This window comes from Micropterus salmoides, unplaced genomic scaffold (assembly GCF_014851395.1).
Source record: "Micropterus salmoides isolate LMB-PRFRI ecotype aquatic unplaced genomic scaffold, ASM1485139v1 Ms_hic_scaffold_12, whole genome shotgun sequence".
Taxonomy (NCBI): Eukaryota; Metazoa; Chordata; class Actinopteri; order Centrarchiformes; family Centrarchidae; genus Micropterus; species Micropterus salmoides.
The window spans coordinates 2,981,141-3,003,216 of NW_024040263.1; the positions used below are offsets into that span (position 1 = coordinate 2,981,141).

General features: G+C 38.7%; 2 protein-coding genes across 6 annotated transcripts in view; both read right to left on the reverse strand.

Moving 5' to 3' along the window:
- Positions 1 to 75: 75 nt before the first annotated feature.
- On the reverse strand, positions 76 to 8,411 carry cdc37 (cell division cycle 37 homolog (S. cerevisiae)). Of its 4 annotated transcripts, none has more exons than XM_038712859.1 (9): positions 8,112 to 8,410; positions 6,168 to 6,452; positions 5,979 to 6,075; positions 5,360 to 5,475; positions 5,140 to 5,262; positions 4,842 to 5,024; positions 3,691 to 3,753; positions 3,372 to 3,443; positions 1,380 to 3,219 (listed from the first exon to the last, which is right to left on the reverse strand). In XM_038712859.1, exons 1-9 carry the CDS (start codon positions 8,226 to 8,228, stop codon positions 3,109 to 3,111), a joined length of 1,167 nt encoding a protein of 388 aa, XP_038568787.1. In that variant the 5' UTR covers positions 8,229 to 8,410; the 3' UTR covers positions 1,380 to 3,108. The 4 variants fall into 4 exon arrangements, with proteins under 4 accessions (XP_038568790.1, XP_038568787.1, XP_038568789.1 ...); XM_038712861.1 differs by having other exon boundaries at positions 8,063 to 8,407; XM_038712860.1 differs by lacking the exon at positions 3,691 to 3,753 and having other exon boundaries at positions 8,112 to 8,409.
- A 3,947-nt stretch (positions 8,412 to 12,358) lies between these two features.
- Positions 12,359 to 22,076, reverse strand: part of LOC119898681 (immunoglobulin superfamily member 10-like) — a 47,995-nt gene continuing 38,277 nt past the window's right edge. Inside the window, exons 1-5 of one of the 2 annotated variants that reach the window (XM_038712864.1) lie at positions 17,844 to 18,349; positions 16,326 to 16,592; positions 15,861 to 16,190; positions 14,487 to 14,744; positions 12,359 to 14,247 (exon numbers count right to left, since the gene is read on the reverse strand). In XM_038712864.1, coding sequence (XP_038568792.1) covers positions 14,075 to 14,247; positions 14,487 to 14,744; positions 15,861 to 16,190; positions 16,326 to 16,592; positions 17,844 to 17,916 — 1,101 coding nt within the window. In that variant the 5' untranslated portion in view covers positions 17,917 to 18,349 and the 3' untranslated portion in view covers positions 12,359 to 14,074. Of the gene's footprint in view, positions 14,248 to 14,486; positions 14,745 to 15,860; positions 16,191 to 16,325; positions 16,593 to 17,843; positions 18,350 to 22,076 lie in introns of those variants that run through there. The other variant, XM_038712865.1, reaches the window with a different exon arrangement.

A 22,076-nucleotide genomic window follows, 5' to 3' on the forward strand; every position in this document is an offset into this window, starting at 1 on the left:
CCACAGCCTCCGTGGAGAAGCCCATCTCCCCCTCCCCTCCCTCCTCCCGCCCAGACACAGTGTGTCCATTAATCCCATACAACAGCCTCCGCTCCTCCTCTCTCCCATTCCTCTTATTAGCAGCCGCACACCGATTCTCTGCTTCAACAGTCAGGCGTTCTTTCTCTCCATTATACACATAACGAATCACAATATGGATTCATGTTTCTGGTACTCACTGTCGTTTTTTCTCCCCATGCCCTTACATTCATTCAAGGATCTATTTTCATCTCCAAAACAGGAATGATGCTGCTCTTGTTTTTATCTTGAACAGCTTGGAATACTTCCTTGGAGCTTGGAGCTTCCCAGAGCTGGAAAACAAACAGCAATAAGGTTTAATGTTTAAGCAGCACATTGTGAATTTATGACAAACAAGACACTAAGGCTGCAACCAAAGATTAATTTAAAATCAATCAATCAGGGGATAGTTTTCTCAATTAAGTCGTTCCTCTTTTGGTGTCAGAAAAATTCTATTTTACATTTACATTTAGCTGACGCTTTTATCCAAAGTGACTTACAATTGCTCTATATATGTCAGAGGTTGCACACCACTGGAGCAAAGGGGTTAAGTGTCTTGCTCAGGGACACATTGGTGGATGTGTAGCGGGAATTGAACCTGGGTCTCTCACACCAAAGGCATGTCTCTTATCCACTGCCCGATCACCAAAAATGCCCATCATATATTCTCAGAGCCCAAGGTTATGTCTTCAAATTGCTTGTTTTATCTGACCTAACAGTCCCAAACACAAAGTTATTCTCAGTAAATCCTGAGAATATCTGGCATTTGTGCCTGAGGACGGACATAAAACGATTATCAAAATAGTTGCAGATTAATTTTCAGTCCACTGACTGAGCTTGTAATTGTTCCACAAGACAGACACTGTGATAGTACACAAAATGTCATTAGAAAAACCTCTGATGATCACAGTTACATTCAGACACAAAACCTGCGCTGACTTTTGCCAGTTCAACGCTTTTTCACAATTACTTTAACATTCACACATTAAGAGACGTTGCAAGAGACTGCATTGATATAAACACACCCAAGCAGTTCTGCATGAAGCTATGACGCTATTCTGTTTCTCTCCCATCAGCTTTTATAGGAATTATCTAGATTTGATTTATGCCCCAGGCCTGCGCTGATTGTTTTCTATTTACAAAAGTGACTGCACAAAGAAGCTTTGCCTCAAAAAAAAATCCTGCACAGGCCACTAAATCAAACCCACCAATTAATTATGAAGGAGAGAGAGGAAGAGAGACCTAGCAATTAATTATGCAAGTGAGAGAGAAAGTATGGCAGAAAATGAGTCAGGATTCACAGCAACCAGTGGAAAACTTAATCAATTCAACACAAACAAATCAAGCCTGATTTATTGTAAGTTCCACAACACAACGTAAAAACAAACAGTCTCACAACTTCAAAGGTAAATACAAAATAAAACACATATTGCTTGTAAAACCCCTAGACAAGTACTGTGACAACTCCTACATTACAGAGCAGAACTTGGACACACTCTTTACATCATCTTTAAATTGACTTTGGAAACAACTGCTCACCTAATTGATTGTCAATCTGCAGAAGATGAATCAGCAACTATTAAGGTTTTCAATGAGTTATTTTGGTTTTCATGCAGAAATGTCGATCATTCTTCCAGCTTCTCAAAAATGTTTTATAACACTGCAAACAGACCTTTAACGTTTAACTGATTAATAAAGAGAATAATTCACGGATTAATCAGTGAAGGAAATAATCATTACTTGCAACCTCAATCAATAAATACCCATATTTACAAAGCTAGCTTGGGCTTTGTAATTACAATTTAATCCAACTGAACAGAATCTTGACATGTTTACTCTGAGATGTGGTGGGTTCTTACTATAGCTCCTCCAGTACTGGAGGAGATAAAACTGAGATAACATACACACTGATTGTTCATATCTGCAATAAGTAAGTACCAGCAGTAGTTTGTACCATGCCGAGGATACGCCCTCAAAAATAGAAAATATTTCACTTTATAGTTGAGTCAACACCTTTGGCAGTCTTAGCAAAAAACAAACTTCCCATTGCACTGGACACAAATGACAGTCTTAACACTTTGAATGTTGAGCACACTTTGCTTGGGAATGATCCACTCAATATGAGGCTAACTGATATAAGCTGATAAAATATATAAAATTCACTAATGATAAGAGAGGTAAATAGATGGATCTGTGTTTACCAATCTATGTCCTTACCTCACTTTAGAGGCTTCTGACGGGCTGTGTCCCTAAACAGACTTGAGGTGGCGCTGTTTACCACAGTAACAAATACAGTCAAGCAGGCAGATTGTTTGATATGTAACTAGTAGATGCCTGTGATGAGACACTAAACTTCAAATACAAAATTATTTTTATATGTCAGAAGTGTAAGCCAATGTCTCAGAACCAGATCTTGGCAACTGTTCCTCATCCAGTCAGTAGCTGTGTTACTCTCATAAAACCATCATCACTGGTAATGTATGTGACACCTGTGATGTTGTTTGGTACTTTTAAACGGTGTGTGAACGATTTCAAATGTAAGGACACAGAGGCCAGCTGTGATGGAATTTAAATATGCAGTGAGTAACTGAAATTTAAACCTAAATGAGTATTATTATGTAGGAGTAAAGATGCCGTCATCAAAAATAACATGGAGGGTGACATCAGAGGGTGTGGTGGCTTTTGCAAGGTCTCTTATGTGAGAGTATTCTTTTAGGATGATTAATACACATGAGTAAACTGGTGATTCATAGAAAATCAGCTGATTCCACATCAATTCATGGCGAAGTGTCTGCAATATAAAAACTGAGGCATGCCTAGAAGAAACCTTACTCTGTAGTTTTACATTTTTTGACTATACTTGGTTGCAGAAAGTAGCTTAAAATTGAAAGAGGCTGTAAAGGTGTTTTTGTCTGCTAATCCAGTAAATCATATGATGGTATGGTCCATATGGTTATTAAATATATACGTCATTATGTTGCATGTATGGAGCATTACTTGCACAGTGTTGGACTCATTAACAAGGAATGTTAACTTAAAATCCTTTTCTTTTTAATCTTCTTCCTCTTCCTCGTCCTCTTCTTTATCATCATCATCACCCTCTCCTGAGTCAGGGACCCACAGTCCAGAGTCAATACACCTCCTCAGGTGGTATTTTCCTTCCTATAAAGGGAAACACGGTGATGCCAGTTCAAGACAGAATGAATGAACTAACAAACAGATACAATTTGGTCACCGTCTGGCTTTGTTTGTTGTTGCTTTTATTTTTTTGGTAATTACTATTTTACTTTGAGGCTCAGTTACAAACAACTTACGTCCGGGTCCAGTTTGTTGATAGCTATTTGCAACATTTGAATGTTCTTCTCATCAAAGCTCTTCTGTATTTCCTATAAAACAAAAAAAGCCAAAGTATTAATGTGAACCAACAGTAGGGAAGTGAGTGAGCCAATGAGGAAAAAGCATATGTCAGCATATGTTCACTTTAACATGCACCGTCGACTGTGTCCATAATTTCATAAAGTTTATTTTTTAATACACAAACTTATCAAATTATAACAAGTTTAGGCTTTTTATAAAAAAAATAATTTTTGCCAAGAAGTTTGGTTGAATGCTTATACAAATGATGCTATTTACCTTGCACAGAGAGCTGCTGACTGACTGGTGGAGTCCATTCTGCTGAACTCTGTATTGACTTCTCTGATTATCCAAATGGCAACACGGTTCATATCAACAGATTGTACAAACACTATTTCAAAAACTACAAACAGCAGCTTTGAAATCTGTGAAAAAATGCAGTCTCTTGCACAAACTACACAAGAATCAAGGTAGAAAGGCCTTTTTAAATAGCTTTTAGTAGCCACAGTAAAAAAAATTAAAACAGAATATAAAAATATAAGTGGGAAAGAAGGTAGATTTGAATGGATCTCAATGTGTTCCTTCTCCTTCTCAGTATAAACAACATACCATATAAAACGATACTGTAAACAAAGTTTTGTACTCTCATACATAACAAAAATGAACACAATAACTCAAAGCCATGTGGCTAATGCTAGCTTGTATGGGCAGTATTGAATTTTCTGGCTTGTAACTTCTGTTGGTACAGCAAAACAAGGTAATCATTGATGTGGTGTGTAAACTGGATGAAATGGGAGATACTCTAACAGGCCAGCTGTTTGCTCTCATAGCCTCCAGGGATGTAGAGTAGCCAACACACACTTTCTTAGTTGCAGTGTAGGTTATATTTCATCTCTGACATAACATTTATAGTGAACGTCCTAGCTTACATTGTGGAAACCTCCTATTTTTTAAACATGAAATGTTAATTATTAGGAAAAAAATAAGTTTAGACTACTGCAGACCTTGTTGGATCTTAACCAGACACTTTGTATTGGTTGTGTTATTTAAAAGACCCTTAATTGAATTAGGTTATATAATAATCATGATTGATGTTACTTTTACGATAGACAACTAGAGTAAACACTGATACATTTCTTTCTCATAGAAAAAGATGAGGTCACCAAACTCCTTTTAAAAATCTGACAATTTAATATTACCTTGCTCAGGACAAGCATTACATACTTTGTGAAACACTGTCTACAACGCAACCTTTATTGTTTGTGTCTTCTTGTAAATAAATGCATTACAACTAATGAATCAAGATTTAGTTATTTCAAGGGTCTCTCTTCAAAACGACTGTGTGTCAACGTTCTTGTTCACACCTATTTTGTTGTGCCACGCTGTTACTTTCATCCATCAGTTTGTCCCACCGTGTGTGAATGGTTTACCTTTGGCAGTGACTCATAGACCTCTACAGGGTCTAAACCACCTGGGCCCAGTCTCTTCTGCCTCTCTTCTTCCTCTAGCTCTTTCATGGCGCTGTCCATACGAATCTGAGCACAGCTGCGGACCCGCCCCTTCAGCAACTCCAGCTCACGGTCGAACGCGTCTTGGTAAGTCTTGTCTGCAATCTGACACATGAACCCTTAAATGGCAAAATTCCTACAAATATGCCAACAACATTTCCTCATGGAAAGTGACTTCACAGACAGAGACGCGGGAGAGTACAATTAGCTTACTACAGACCTTGATCTTTGAAAAGAATTGTCTGAAGCAGCCTCTTGGGTCGACCTTAAGCGTCCGTGCCAAATCCAAGATGAACTGCATGACGATGGCCTGGTGGGCCACCTGCTCCATCAGTGCATGTTTCTACAAAGTACGGAGAATTTACAAGGCTTTACCTGGCTGAATTAGTTGCTTTTCCTTTACCCAGAACATACAAACGCACTTTTCTTACAGCACTCACCTCGTCTATCTCAAAGTCAATACAGACGGCAACAAGGCAATTGGCCGTCTCATCGCACACCAGATGTGGGTTGTCCGACAGATACTTCTGACTATCATCCCAACGCCGCAACAAACCTGGTGCACGCACAAGCACATCCAGCATAATGTTACATTAAAATTGAGCTCCAGAGGTTGTGTTTTCGACATGGGTGGTCAAATATACTTCATGCGTTCAAGTGGCTTAAGTCATGACAACAGTGTTGCTTGACTAACAATAAAAATGATGATTGTGTGTTTTGACGATTGACGATGATGTAATGGCCTAAGCAATGTCCAAAATGTTTTGGGTTTTTTGCCATTTGACCCAATTGGCATAGAAGTCTCTCTATATAATCAGTTAGGAACAGTGAATTAGTAAAGTATTTTGCACACAGCCCAAGAGATGTTTGGTGTTTGGTTAAAGTGGTTTGAACAACCCTTATCAATACAACATAAAATGTTTGTGTCTGTGGGACTGAACCATAGGGCTGAAAATAGTACAACACAGAAAGGGAGGGGTCATTTTGGACAAAAGCCATAATGTGAGCAGAAAGGAAAAGACAACAAACACGCTCAGTCACATTAAGAGTAAAGCATACCAAAGTGTTTAATTTCCTTCCCATACGTCTCCACAAAGGTCTTCTGCTTCTCAATCTTTTCCTTCTCTTTTGTTACAGGCTTGATGTTGAGTACACTCTAGAAAACAAGATAAAGAAAACAGATAAATAAGGTTACTAACATGTCAGGCAAAATCTTGCAAATCTTGTGACCTCGCTGCCATGGCTTACCTTGCTGAAACCTTCTTTGCTGATAGTGTCAACATTCCACGGCAGCTTCTTTTCTTCTCGCCGGTGTTCCTCGATCATTTTCCCAAACAACTTTTCATCCTTCTTAAGTTTTCTTACCTCAGCCTGGACTTTCTTCAGCTCAGCCTCCTCTTCCTCATTCCTTCCTTCTTCTTCTAGCTCTTTAAGTCGCCCCTGTGCTTTCTCTAATAGCCTCTTGCATTCTGCAAAGTTATTCTCCAAGTCTTCCCCACTGTGCTGAAACTCAGCCATTCTCTCCAGCCGGGCCTGTTACAGCAGTCCACAGTGGATGAGAGTAAAGAGATAAATGAAAAAGAAACGCAAGATGAAGGAAATCAGGTGGGGAGAAGTTGCACAAAAGTGAAATGAGAAAAGTGTTCATGACAGAAAGACAAAGTGCACACAAAACAAAACTAATTACCTTGGAGCTACATTTTGCTAAATTAGGACTATACTAAAACACTAGTGAACGAGTGTTTGATGTGGGAAAAGGATCTCAAATATCTTTGTACTGCTGTGCAGTGAAATACATTAATGGGATGGATCATAATGACTTGTTCAGCCTCATTTGGTTATCTTAACCTGAACCTCATGCTGCAGTGTACTAGCCCACAACATATCAGCCCGAACCAGCCATTTAACTGTCCCACAGCTGGGAGAGCTTTGATTTTCTATCAGATTTAAGAAATGCTGGAATAAAAGTGCAGAAGTGAAACCAGGAGGATGCTGGAGACTACAAGACCTTTCACTTAACTAGTCATGTGACAGCAAGGCTCCAGCTAAGCTTATTAGTTAGACAGAACCAGAGCCACACAAACTGAGCTTGAGCAATGCCGTTAGGAGCAGCCACACGAGTTTCACAATTTATTTATTTATGTCAAGTAAATTGTGATGTGTATCTAAGGCAATGGTTCCTAACCACTGGGTTGGGACCCCCCCTGGGACCCCCCCATGGGGTTACAAGATAATTCTGTGGGGTTGTGAGACAGTTAACAATTCTGTGTCTCTGTTTTTTCTGTGTAGAAAAGTGTACTACGACCATGTTGTTGTTGGTTTTACACTTAAAATAAACCTGACTTGACTTTCACAGAAGAAATAAACGAAATATAAATGTTATTATTTTTGATGGTTGACAATAGTTAAGGGTTCGCTTCACAAGCCAAAAGGATTGTGAATCACTGATCGACAGTAACCTTGAAAGAGCTATGCAAATGCTGTCAACATTATTTCTGAAGCCAGACTGATACTTGACTTTTGACACCGATATTGACATTTCAGATTTTTTTAAAAATCTGATGATGATTTTTTTCCTAATATTAATAACTTAACTTTATAACGTTGCATCTGCATCTCATGGTCTTCATTAGTGGATGGAGAAAGACAGATATGTCCATGAGATGCAGTAAGCCCTGGAAAAGGCTGGTAAGTGATGGGATTTTCAGCCTGTAACATTGCAGATATATTTGTCACATTTTGTATTTTGTTAGCTGCTACCAAAAAATGGTGCTTACATAATTTGTTTAGATTGCGTCACACATTGTGATGCGATAAATGATCACGATGTCAGTGTCACAGCTATAAATTATAATATATGTTTTCTTTGGCTTTGTCTTGATGTTTATACCTTTGTAAGTTGCATATTTAATTCTGCCTGTTTCCTCTTCATGTAAAGCCATTTGTAACTTTTGTTTTAAAACCGCCCTACACAAATAAAGTTTGACTGCTAGTCTTTAGCTAGTAAGGTTAGCTCATTTATTAACGTCACAGAATCTGAGGGGTCACAGATTTCTGTGCAACACCTGGTCAACTATATGTGTGTGTATCGTATCCTCTGTTAATCGGTTTGTTAATAAATCACTTCTACTGGTAAAACTAACCAGGTATAGCACTCCAAACTCCACAGCTACTACAAGTTTCACTGCTGACCCGATGTCTCATTCTGAACAAGCTGGAGGTGTCGACGTACGGGCTGGTCACATCCTCATCGTCTGACACGTAGATGTGATCCCAGACGCTGTAGTCGATGCCCGCGCCCGTGCTCATCTTTCAGCTCTTTCTGCCCCCTCTCCTGTCCGAGTTTTTGGTTACAGTGGAAGGAAACTGCTGGGCTGTTCAGCTGGGACACTACACCGACAAGGCGACAGCAAACGAGACAGAAATCAATAGTTTAGCAATCCTCTTAGGGAGGGAGGCTGCCACAAGCCGTTTACAGAAATCCCCTTACTGTCTCTTCTCACGTCATCAAGAAGCGCAGGTCATGTCGTTTATTTATTTATTTGTTTGTTGTCTAACTACATTTTTAAGTGTAGAGCTGTGAAATTATCCCCCAAATGTGTTTTTTATTTATGAATTTAAACTGTATTTTAAATTCCTAAAAATTCTAAAAGGACCAAAAGAACAAAAAAATCTGAATAGCTGTTCCCTCTGGCTATATTTATTCTAATTATGAATATTGTGAATATTATTATTATTATTATTAATATTTCTTTCCTCTTCTTTTTCTCCTCTAAAACTGTTCGTGCAGCAAAAACTGCCGGTGGATGGCACTCATTAACCTCATGGTGCCACTACAACAAGCAACTTTACATTTTTGCTATTATCTCAAAAACAGTTCTTCACCATTTAAATGTCTTCATTCATCTGCATATTTGCTCCAAGGATTTTCTTCTCTAAAAATGTAAAATTATGTAACTTTTTGTCACTTTTCTCAAAAACCTATTTTTGGTGGTTGGCGCAGGTGGGCATCTCCCCTGTGCAGTGCGTTTTCTCTTTCTTTCTTTCTTTTTTTTTAGAGCATTGTGTGGCATTGGTTAGATTGGTCATGGGGTGACGTTGGTTGGCTCACCTGTACAGGTGCTGGTCATATAATTTGAATATCATCAAAAAGTTGATTTATTTCAGTAATTCCATTCAAAAAGTGAAACTTGGATATTATATTCATTCATTACACACAGACTGATATATTTCAAATGTTTATTTCATTTAATTGTGATGATTAAAACTGACAACTAATGAAAATCCCAAATTCAGTATCTCTGAAAATTAGAATATTACTTAAGACCAATACAAAAAAAGGTTTTTTAGAAATGTTGGCCAACTGAAAAGTATGAACATGTACAGCACTCAATACTTAGTTGAGGCTCCTTTTTCCTGAATTACTGCAGCAATGCTGCGTGGCATGGAGTCGATCAGTCTGTGGCACTGCTCAGGTGTTATGAGAGCCCAGGTTGCTCTGATAGTGGCCTTCAGCTCTTCTGCATTGTTGGGTCTGGCGTATCGCATCTTCCTCTTCACAATACCACATAGATTTTCTATAGGTTTAAGGTCAGGCGAGTTTGCTGGCCAATTAAGAACAGGGATACCATGGTCCTTAAACCAGGTACTGGTAGCTTTGGCACTGTGTGCAGGTGCCAAGTCCTGTTGGAAAATGAAATCTGCATCTCCATAAATTTGGTCAGCAGCAGGAAGCATGAAGTGCTCTAAAACTTCCTGGTAGATGACCGCGTTGACCTTGGACCTCAGAAAACACAGTGGACCAACACCAGCAGATGCTAAATTTACTTTCATCAGAGAACATAACTTTGGACCACTCAGCAGAAGTCCAGTCCTTTTTGTCTTTAGCCCAGGCGAGACGCTTCTGACGCTGTGTCTGGTCCAAGAGTGGCTTGACACAAGGAATGCGACAGCTGAAATGTCTTCCATACGTCTGTGCGTGGTGGTTCTTGAAACACTGACTCCAGCTGCAGTCCACTCTTTGTGAATCTCCCCCACATTTTTGAATGGGTTTTGTTTTTTACAATCCTCTCCAGGGTGCGGTTATCCCTATTGCATGTACACTTTCTTTCTACCACATCTTTTCCTTCCCTTCGCCTCTCCATTAATGTGCTTGGACACAGAACTCTGTGAACAGCCAGCCTCTTTAGCAATGACCTTTTGTGTCTTGCCCTCCTTGTGCAAGATGTCAATGGTCGTCTTTTGGACAGCTGTCAAGTCAGCAGTCTTCCCCATGATTGTGTAGCCTACAGACTGAGAGACCATTTAAAGGCCTTTGTAGGTGTTTTGAGTTAATTAGCTGATTAGAGTGTGGCACCAGGTGTCTTCAATATTGAACCTTTTCACAATATTCTAATTTTCTGAGACACTGATTTTGGGGTTTTCATTGTCAGTTATAATCATCAAAATTAAAAGGAATGAACACTTGAAATATATCAGTCTGTGTGGAATGAATGTATACATTATACAAGTTTCACTTTTTGAATGGAATTACTGAAATAAATAAACAGCACCTGTATATCGTGATTGGCTTGCGTACTTGTCGGGGGTTGGGGGTGTCAGATGTGGGCCTGGACTGGGCTGGTGTGCAGCTCTGTCCTGTGTGCATCCTGACAATTGTATTTCGGTTTTCTGAGGGGTTTGGCGGCTGGCTCTTAGAGAGGCGGGGGACTGTAGAGAGGGGGTTGATGGGGTGGGTTGGGGGTGCGGGCTGGTCCTTTTGAGCTGGTTGGGGGGTGTTTCTTTTGGATTATGGTGCTCTGATTCGGTGTGACCCTGTGTGGGGGAGGATTGTGCGTTGGGGTGCGTCAATGGTTGTTTTGTGGTCGTGTCGCGGCCCTTTGGATCGTGGTCGGGTCGCGGGGAGCCGGGAGATTCCCACCCCTAGGTGGGTCCTAGGGGCTGGGTGCTTCGCTGCTGGGTGAGGGAGGGGCGTGGGGGGTTTGGGATGGCGGGCTTCTGGCCTGGCCTGGGTGGCCTTGCTTCCAGGGTGTGAGTAAGGGATGACCTAGGCAAAGTAAGGGATGACCTTCCGTTAAGGTGAAAGGATCGGTCCTGAAGCTAGATCAGAGTGGAGTGATACAGGGTGTGAAGTTTGGACAAGGTAGTCAATGATGTAAACTTGTAAATAGTATCCCCATAATTAATCAGAATTTTTTTTTAAATAGGCCAGAAAATAACTGTTTTCTTGAAACAATGGATAAACAAGACTTCATAAAAAGGGAGGCACTGAGCAAGAGTCCACTGGAATGCACAGATGTTTCCTCTGGAAGTGTTTTCAGTTTTTGGGGCTCGTGATCACACTGTCAGCAGTCCCACATTATTGAAAGCTTACAAATAATGGAAGCTCTCCTTCCTTTTCAGTTTTAGGATTTATACACATGACTGTACGGGGACTAGGACATGAATGATGGACCTGCTTTAATTCCAGTCTCACAAGAATCAAATTAATTTAGGGAAAAGTAATCCCTAATGAGAAACCCATACATAAATGCTGTGATAGACATATCATATAGCCTACATGAACACTATTTGGATAACAGTGCAGATAAAATATTAAAGAAAAAGAATACATTTCTCATGTCATCCTCTTTCCTCTTCTTATCTCCCCCAAGTTTTGTCCTGGTCAGAGGTTAAGTATAAAGGAGAGGAGGAAAAGAGTAGGAGGAAAATGTTTCTGGCATGTATTCAGTCATTGGTCCAGCCTAAAATAGACAGATACATTTGTAGTGGAGTTTCCCGTAAAAGCCTCCAACATCAAAAACCTCAAGAGTTCTGAAAGCATTAAGTTTCTCATAAACAGGAACTCTCCAATTATTTCCTCCAGTTGCTTCATACTTTTGGGGATTTTTGAATTTTCCATTTTGTCACACTGTAAAACTTGTCATATCAAAACATGTCTGACCAGTTTACATTAGACAACTGGAATCTAAGGCCAATCTATGAGTCTAATACTTTAATTTAACCACTTGACGCCTACATTTATTTACAATTAAAAAAAATTCAAATTCTTTTTTAATTTTCTTTCAAGCTGATGCTAAATTAAGTGGAAATTGTTCATTTGTCTATAGAACATAGAAAAGATATAAATTCACGTATGATGTAGGAATTATGCAAATTAGCGACAACAGGCATAAATGAGAAACCAGTGCTTGCACAAGATTCCCAGGTACGTATATAGAATATGCATAAACAGGCATTGGGGGATACATACGCTATCACAGCTGCAGTCTGAAAGGACGAGGTGTGATGCGAATTCGCAACAATCGGCATTAAAGGGTTAACATTAGGAACAACACTGGCTCCGTTTGATTTATTTTAGTGGATAGTGTCAGAGTTGGATGAGTGCAGTAGCAGCAAACTGAGGTGTGGACCCAAATGGCAGACAGTTGTGAGGAGGATGCAGTTCAGAGAAGGGATTTATTGAATCAACAAAACAGTCTTACAGTGGAGCACAAGGCAAAGTCCAAACAGAGGAAAATCCAAAAGCAGAACACAGGCAGACAGGGAACAAAGCAAGACAAAAACACCAAACACCAAAATTACAAAATAAAACAGGATGTAAAGCTACAGACAATGCACAAGGATACATGTAACTAATTACAACAGAGAACAAGGAAGCAACGATCAACTACAAAACCTAAACAAGAAGAGGCAACGAGTAGCGCAGAAACGGACAATAATAAAATAACAGAAAAACACCACACTCAAACCCAAGATCATGACAGTTAGTACCATGTATTTGAAACTACTTTAAAATGCAATAAAATATCAATGAAAGAGACATGGACGCATCTTATTGTATGTACAAAGTGTTATTATTTATTCACATTTGGAAAAATAATAGTTTATATTTCCTTGTTGAAGTTCGAGTTTGCAGCTCCTCATTATACAGTTTTTGCTAGTATGAATTCCTCTTTTTCAGTGTCACTCAACTAGCACACACACACATACACACAGATGTACACAATGAATAGACGCACATGCATGGCATCTGTTGCTTCAATCAGTAGCTGTGGGTTACAACAAGGCCAGGTTCAAGCTTTCACTGGTTTAACACACAGCTGTGAAGTTCAAAGTGAGAATTTTAACCTCAACGCTTAAGCTCCATTTATAGCACCTCTTTAAAGTAATAAAGTCTTTTGCAGTAACACATCCAAAATAGAATTTACTATTTAGCCAAACTAATTGCAAAGAAAGTCAGACAATTATTACATAAATGTACACTTCTTTATAAGCTACTTTCACTCTTCAGTGTCACATATATCAATTTACATGAAAACACTTTCATTTAGTAGAAATGCAGTGCTCCAATCAGAATCCGCTTTATAGCCGAGTAGGTTTACAAATACAAGGAATAAGCTCTGTTGTCTTATTACTTATTAATAAAGTAAATCTATATAAATATTAAACTATGAAATAGACAAGATATACAAAATATAAAATAATAAAAATACTTATAGAACTAAAAATCTGCCAGCATTCTACGTGCAGTATCAATAATCAATAACCTTTAATGCAGCATACTGCTGCAGCTGGATTTGGAACACAATTGGTTTCAGTTTTGCAGCTGGTCTTACAACTTACATGAAACATCTATATTTTACATTTACATATGTGTGTCCTTTTATTTATAAGAATACACATTAATTTCTGTAACAGTAAGTGACAATAAAACACTGAAAAACATTGGCAATACAATCACCCTCTTTTGGCGCTCTTGGTATGTACCAAACTCAAGGCTGTGCACTAGTTTCAGGATAAGGCTGGTGATATTCTATATTTTTCTACGTCGGTGCCCATGAAGACAAAAACAAACAGGGCTTTAAACTACTCAAAGCTAGATTACAAAGGAGGACCTCAGGTGTCTTTGTGGCAATTATTTTGTGGTAATCTGATTAATTACACATTTGTAAAGATGCACCACAAAAGCACAATGATAAAACTAAAGGGGCCCACTTCACTTTTTACAAGGTGGCTTAAACTTTGCTTTCCCACCGCTGCATAACTATACGAAAACCCATCATGTGTCACACCACTGCATATTAAAATAAAAAATATTGAGAGACAGAGAGACAGACACTTTACTTGGCTTTCCATACACATTTCCCGCAGGCTTACTCTACAGTGGGCAAGGCAGAGTGTCGTGTGGATAAACGGAGAACGTCCTTCAGGTTGTACTTTCCCATTCGATTGTGTCTGTAGTAATGGTGGTAAAACATTCCCAACAAGACGGCAACCACAACAGCACCTATTATTACCCCTAATATAATGACCATGGTGTAGCTGACTGCAGAGAGTTGGGTCAGGGGCGTGGGTAAAGAAAAAAGGAACAAAGAATATTATACGTCAGACCACCAAATACCAATACAGTCACAATGAACTTCCTTCCTGGTGTCACATGTATTGAGTTGTGTGAATGCTGCTGTGAGGAAGCTATACTTAAAGCAATATTGCAGTTGTTTTTTAGTGTCTCACTTTCAATCAATCTAACCCTGAAAAGTGGACATGACAAAACTTAAAACTCACCTTGGACTTCCACCGTATAGTTCACAGTGATAGTCCCCACGTTGTTCCCGACAGAACAGATGTACTGCCCTTCATGCTCAACAGCAACAGATTTGATAGTGAGAACGCCATCACTGGAGGGGGGAGGGCTATCTGATGGGAGCGTCCAGCTGTATGAGGGGCTGGGGTTTCCCAAAGCCGAGCAGTTCAGTTGTAGAAGGTCTCCTTCTGAGATAATAATCCGTTTTGGAAGTAATGACTCCTCTAAATGAGGCTTATCTGAGTGAGGAAGAAGTAAAACACATCATTACAGCAAAATGGGACATATTTAATCATTGATGCAGATATAACAAAGCAGAGGTGGAGAGTACCTACTTTCAACACAGTACTGTCCCTAATAGCCTGTTGTATTTCACTTTCAGTTTCCAACTTCTACTCCAAAACATTTTAGAGAAATGTTTGACCTTTTAATCCATTGCCTTTTATTTAAAGGATCAGTTACTTTGCAGACTGATGTTTCATGGACAAGACATAAGATTATCACACTATATTAGATACTGTAATGAACTGGGAGAATTAAGCCTTAAGCCTTAATGTTATGAGTCTCACTGTGTTCAGAGATGTTAGTAGACTGTGTTTAGGCAAAATGGGGCTTTGAGCTAAATGTTAACATGAATATGCTCAGAGTGAAAAAAAACATCTTAGTCTAATACACTAACGTCTGTTTATTAACTCTAAACACAAATAGAGCTGTGGCTGATGGGAATTAGACACCATTCATCCTGCCAGCGTAATAAATGCTAAATTTCATAACAATCCATTCAACAGTGTTGTTAAGACATTTCACTCAAAACCACAAATATCAACCTCACGGTGTTGCTAAAAGAAAAGTCAGTAGATCACAAAGCCTAGGCTTCTTCTTTTGGGGACCATGTATGTCTGTAGAAAATTTCATGCCAGTCCATCCAATAGTTGTTGTGATTCAGCCTGAACCAAAGTGGTGGTCTCCACAAACCAAAGGAAATATTTGGGTCTTTAGCTGGAAATTGCTCCACTTTATTCACCCTAGTCGTTAACTTTTTCTGATGTTTGGTGCTGGGCATGTAGCGTAAAGTGGGTTTGTAGAGCTTTTTTTTCAAATCAACGCTGATAAAAGCTATGAGAGTCAACAAAAGAAGTAAAACCAAGATAATTAGACACTATAAAGGTCTGTCAAGATGTGGGAAACTGCAGAACCCTTTCATATAACCATGGTCATGAAATCCATTGTTAATGTAAAAATATTGATTAGAGCAGATTTAAGTAACAGATCAAAATACTTCTTCAATCACTGCAAAAGAGGCCAACTTGATAAACAAGGGTGTCAACTTCTGTCAATATTGTTGTTAGACTCACAGTAGACAGTTGCAGTGATGTTTTGTGACATCACCACTGGAGGGCGCCGTGGTCCTTCAGGTCCCAGTTCTAGCTTGGCTTCACACCAGTACTGGACTCCATCATCCTTGTTACTGGGGATGATGTTTAAAGTGAAGGTCTCATTCACTGGTTTCTTCTCTGTGTTGTTGGACTGCAGTTGACCCAGTGCTGTGTGTCCTTTGTAGAAGGTCACAGTGAGGTCTTTAACAGGAGCAACATCCTGTACTGTACACTGCAGAGTGTACTGATGACCCTCCAACATCGGCCCAGAGTGATCAACAAAGCTGATGGCCACATTATGTGGAGGCTCTGTGGAGAAAAAGAGAGAGACAGATGTAGAGAGACAGATGCAGATAAAGGTTGTAAACAGTAGCTTAGCTTTAGATTATAAATTATTAAATAATCACTAGCGACAGTACTTTGCTCAACAGCAAGTTTACTTACTGTAGACAGTTACAGGCAGTTTGCTACAACACGGGCTATTATTAAAAGAATAATAGCAGATGGGAGTTATGTCCCATTCACTCATTCTGTCAACCGTCCATAAAATCGGGGTTTTGGTTTTATCTGATATCTCTCCTAAAGATTTTTCCAAACCAAAGGTTTTGTTGAGGCAGTCCTGACATACAGAGCAGTTGGCAGAGGTTGGGTCACCATACTTCACTACCAGTCTGGATGGAGTGAACACAGGTTTATCTGCACAGCTGTAATCTGTAACACAGACATTGATGGTTGTGATTTTACAGCTCAGTGTACAGTTAGCAATCAATCAGACCATTACAGCATCTAAAATTGTAGTTTAACACACAATGTCATTCAAGAAACCAAAAGTTCTATACTGTCTCTTAAAACAGTGTTTTTATTCATTTAAAGTTATAATAGCTAGTTCTTTCTTAATTACTGGAGTGGTATGTTGCCAGGCAACTGTCTGTAAACATAACATTAGCAGTCTCCTGCTTTCATGTTATTTTGAGCATCCACACCCACCCTTTTTACTACCCAAAAATACCTTCACAGTATGTAGTTATGTTTCTATAGTCATGTTGGTTGCATTTCTAGTCCATCACTGATCAATAAGGTTATAGATTAACTTATTTAATACCAATGTCTATGGCTATTCTACTATGATTTCAACAATTCAAACTGTAGGCTATTTTAAGATTCTGAATTGGCGGTGATAGCGCAGTAAATAAGACACATGACTTTGGTGTGAGAGACTCCGATTCAAACGCACTGAGACACCAATGTGTCCCTGAGCAAGACACTGAACCCCTAGTTGCTCCAGAGGTGTGCAACCTCTGACATAGCAATTGTTAGTCAATTGTAAGCTTAATGAATCAATTTATGAATTTCACATTTTAACTTTTACAACTGACATAGGCTACTGGGAATGGGTAAGTGATCCACATTGTGAATACTTAGGTAATGAAAGCTGCTCAAAATTCAGATTTGCTTTATGGGCATGACCATAATTATGTAGCCTAGAGTACTGCCATAGCATGTTGTGCAACTTTTACAATGTTAAGTACAATATTCAGAATGGGAAAAAAGAAAGATGGTTTGTACATTAGAACACTAACTAGCCTATATATACACTAAAAAACAAATGTTTAAAACACATTATAACTTACACTATATTGTAAACAATACTAAAATAAATATTAGGATATTTTTGGTTAACAAACAATTCAAAATTAAAAGAATAGAGCCCATATGACAAGAGGAGATTTATTTCATTTGTTTTTTTTATGTAGGCTACTACTCCATCTGCTAAAGTACAAGTCCTGAGAACATAAAAGACAAAATAAAATAAAACCTCAGCAAAACACTAAGCTGCATTTGATGGCCTGTCCATAAAGCGCACCTCTAATGATAAAAGCTTGATCTATAGGGAGCTTAAACAGCTTTCAAAGGCGGCCTATAAAATCACATTTCAGTCCATAGCACATAAGGAAAACTTACTGCAACTGAAAACACGGACGTCGTGCAGAAAAGTCAGCAAAGGAACAAACAAAAATATGTAACAGAAAAACATGATTTCCAGTAGGGCTTGTGAGCAAGCGAGCAGTCCGGTAATACAAAACGAGTCCTGAGAGTGCGACTGAAATTGAAAGTAAAAAAACTCCAAAAGTCCTCCCTTTATTATTTTCTCTAGAAAAGGGACGTCTCTATGCTAAATGCGTATCGCCATGGTGTTATTAGAAAGGAAGTGAAATTGAAACTAGCAACCAGGGCGGATTTCCCGATGCACTGGAGCTTTTGGGAAATCCCAGCATGGTACTGTCAGCAGACGATGACTGATCCGGAGTCAGTTTTCAAACGCACAGAACTTCAGGTTCACACGCGGTAAAATAGCTATAGGCCTACACATAACCTACTATCTGAAGGAGTAGTCTACACACAAGCAACAGAGCTGAAAGTATGGCAGTTTTTTTGGTGGACACGCATGTTGGAGGGATTTTAGTGGTCTGGCAGCAGACTCATCTCATCTCCTTCCTGAGAGCCCTTCCCCCCTTTAGTAGGAAAACGGTATGCTCATTAATTTGCTTTCATATCCTGAGCTTGAAGAACTTTTAGTCACATTTTCCCCTTCTCATATCCTCCCTTTATACAGCACAAATTCTGGATTTCCACCCGTTTTCACTCCCCAATTCCTCATTGGCGCCTAGTTATTTTGTGTTTTTCCTCTCCTCTGCTCCCATCCCCCTCCAGCTTGAGGAATCCAGGACTATATCAGAGGCAGATATTTTAATGGAGCTTGGCTGTCAGCCCAGTTGAATCAGCTACATAACTGCTGCAGAAAGCCATCAGTGAATTGTGATATGTCAGTGAAAGGATACTATCTAAACCAAACCCTTACCAGAATCACTTTCTTCAAATTACCTCTTTATAAAATGCTTATTTGCTGGCTTCTTAAGTGGAGAGAATACTACTCTCGCCACAGATGGAAACAGCTAGCCTGTTTTGTCTAACCATAACAAAGTCCTCTCTCATTAATAGGCTACATTATATCTTGGTTCTCTTTGTTTAGTCCAGTCGTTCAAACTTTTTCTGTTTCGTCCCCCTTTAGAACCTGAAAAAAGTTCAAGCCCCCTGTTTCCAGAAAAAGGGGATTTCATTTTCATTTCATTTCAGACTTAAATAAAACAAGAGATTCAGGTTAGCCTTGATTGTATCAGAGCATTTTTTGTTTATGCCACCACATCAGCTACATTCATGTAACTTTAGGTCTGCTTAAAACCCATATCCCCCTGTGGTGCCACTCCCCCAGTTTGAGAACCACTGGTTTAGTCCATTGAAATGCTGTGTCAAAATGGGTAAATGAGTAGTTGGCATATGGCCACTCATTGAAACCGCAGTGTGTTATTTTTCCACTTCAGTTTCTATAAACAAAAGAGATTTAAATAGTGAGTGAGCTTTATAGGTGCTGGTAGGTTGATTTTGTTTTATGCTAAGCTATGTTTACCTGCTGCTGGCTGTTGCTTCATTTTTAGTGTAGTTTTTACATTTTGGTTTTTTTATGTAATAAACAAATTATATAACCTGTTAGTTAGTAACATTTTGGACGTGCTGGTTGACATACTGTACTTGCTTACCTTTGGACAGAGCCAGGCTGGCTGTGAAAGTGTATATCCCAAAATGTTAAACTGTTCCTTCACATTTCTAAAGTGGTCCCAAGATGTTAAAAGACAGACATAAAACATAGTGTAAATAAACATTAAATTCTCCAACAGATTCTTAACAACAAAATGACACTAGTGCAAATTAAAACACATAAATACACAAAAACAGAAAGAGGTTACCAAATCAAGGAGCATTTTATCAGCATTTTACCTTACCTTACCCTAATTAAGTCTACCTCAGCCGGTTGGCTGGCTCAACAGGCAGTTGCTATCCACACAGGTCAAAAGTCAGTGGTTAATCTCAGTGTATGTTATTTAATTACTTATCGGCCTTACTAAGCCTCTACTTGTTTATTAAGAACTTGTTCTTTGGGTCAAGGTGAGGCAGTAAAGATATAGTCTGAGCAGGAGACAGTGAGCTATAACAGTTTGACACTTAACATAAACAGCAACAGGCTGAACAGGACCTGGCTTTATACTTGCCTTCGTTATCTCCCCCGGATTCATGCGAAATATAAACTAGGAGTCACATGTTAACAAATTATTATCAAGAATTGTCTTTGGTTATCTTTACATATTTTAGATATTGGCAAATTATCTTTTCCATTTTACCATTATTAAAATTAAATTATTAGGTTTGTATTGACAAACTGACTTTCAATTTAGGCCTCAAAGCAAAATAACAGTGTTGATGGATGTTTTTAGATAGAATTACACTGAAGTATGAGGTGACGCACTTGAGCTCTTTGTTCACACCATGCCATGACGTATTTAGAACATGTTTTCCAGCTCTGCAAAATAACAGAAGTGAAATAAGAAGTAAATGTAGCCAGCTAAAGTTTATTCAGAAGAAGTTGACCTTGGGTGACGTTCAAGTGCTAGAGGGGGGGGGGGGGCTTTCAGGGTTACAGCACAGTGTGACCTGGACAGGAAACAGGAATGAATTTCAGCTGAACCACCACATAAATATAAATCAGCGATGACAGCAATGTGGGTACTGTCACATGTATTCAGTAGGGTCATAGTTTAGTCAAAGAAGCTGCATCTTAAACTCATAAAATCAGTTTTAAGGGAATATGTGGATGATTTTTACTGTCTCACACTGTAGATCCATTATCAGCCTGCATCACCAGGTATTGATGTTTCTTGTATTCTTAAAGCCAACTAAAACTTAAGGTCTCACATCTTCCTTTCCTGACAGCACTTTTCTTTACATGGCTTTTAAAAAGTAATAAACAATGAATGACATTAAAGTCCCCTAGTCAGGTCTACCTGGTTACATTATTAATTTAATTTGCATCGTGAGTATATTGAACCTACCAATTCTCATTGCTGCTTTTGAGATCAGCTCAGTGCTTCAACATCAAGTAATTTTAGGTAACACATCAGTACAAGAGACCAGAAAAAAAATATCCCTGTTGATAACTTTACCTGTGATTATAATCTATCATATTGTTTTGTTACAAATGTTTAAAATTTAAAACAGTATAGAGGAAATTAATGTTTTATTAAAAAAATGTCATAATATTTTATTACTGTTCAAAGTCAAATAATTACTTACATAAATATACTGACTGTGGCGCCTCCCAGTGGTAGTCTGAATTAAGACAATGTGGTAGACAGCAATACTGACTGCTACCTGCTGCTTTGGGGAGGAACCATCAAAACTGTGCCACAGCATGGTATAAATAATGTAATTAGTAAAAATAAAAGGAAGCCCTAAATGCTGTAAATTATATAGTAAGTGATGTCATAACCCAACTCAAAGGCCATGACAAATACAGAGAGGACACGGAGGATTGCCAACAATAAACATATTTATTGTAACAACTTATATAACTAAACTAATAATCAACGATGTAGAGTGTGTTAGTCAGTGAAATCAGTGGTGTAGATGTGGATGAGTGACAAGTACGGAGCTTGGGTGTTGAGGAGTGGTAACAAACATAATGTAACAAAACAAAGGAATAATAATTCTGCTGCTGCTGCTGCTGCGGGACCAGATCAGAGGGACAGCTCGAGAGCAAAGGGCCGGAATATTTATCTTCCCACAGCGTCTGGCCCAGGTGCTCCCAATCTGGCTTACGGGCGCTGTACCTTCAGGGACAAAAGGAAAACAGTACACTGCCCAACACCACACAGTTAAACACCCAACTACACAGTGAGGTAATCCCTAAAAACTTTGGTACAAGAGCAAAATCAAGTTTGTCCTGTTCAGAGATGGGAATTATTCAACTTTTCAATGAGAGTAAATAGATTTGGAATATTATGTAACTGCACACTAATTAGGCTTTGATTGTAATATTGACTCAAGAGAAGTTATTAATTTCACTTTTATTCCGAATAACGAATGATTTACAGGAATAATGAAAATATTTTTTAACTGAATAAAAAACAAAGACAGGAAAAACAAATATGACAGTGACATAATACTTATTGACAGTGTTTTCCCTCCTTTTTGTTTATTTAACTTTTAATAAAATATAGCCTAATATATTGTTACTTATCTATCACTATCACTACAGTATGTTCTGAGCAGGACCACTGCCAGGATTTTAGAAATACTTAGGAG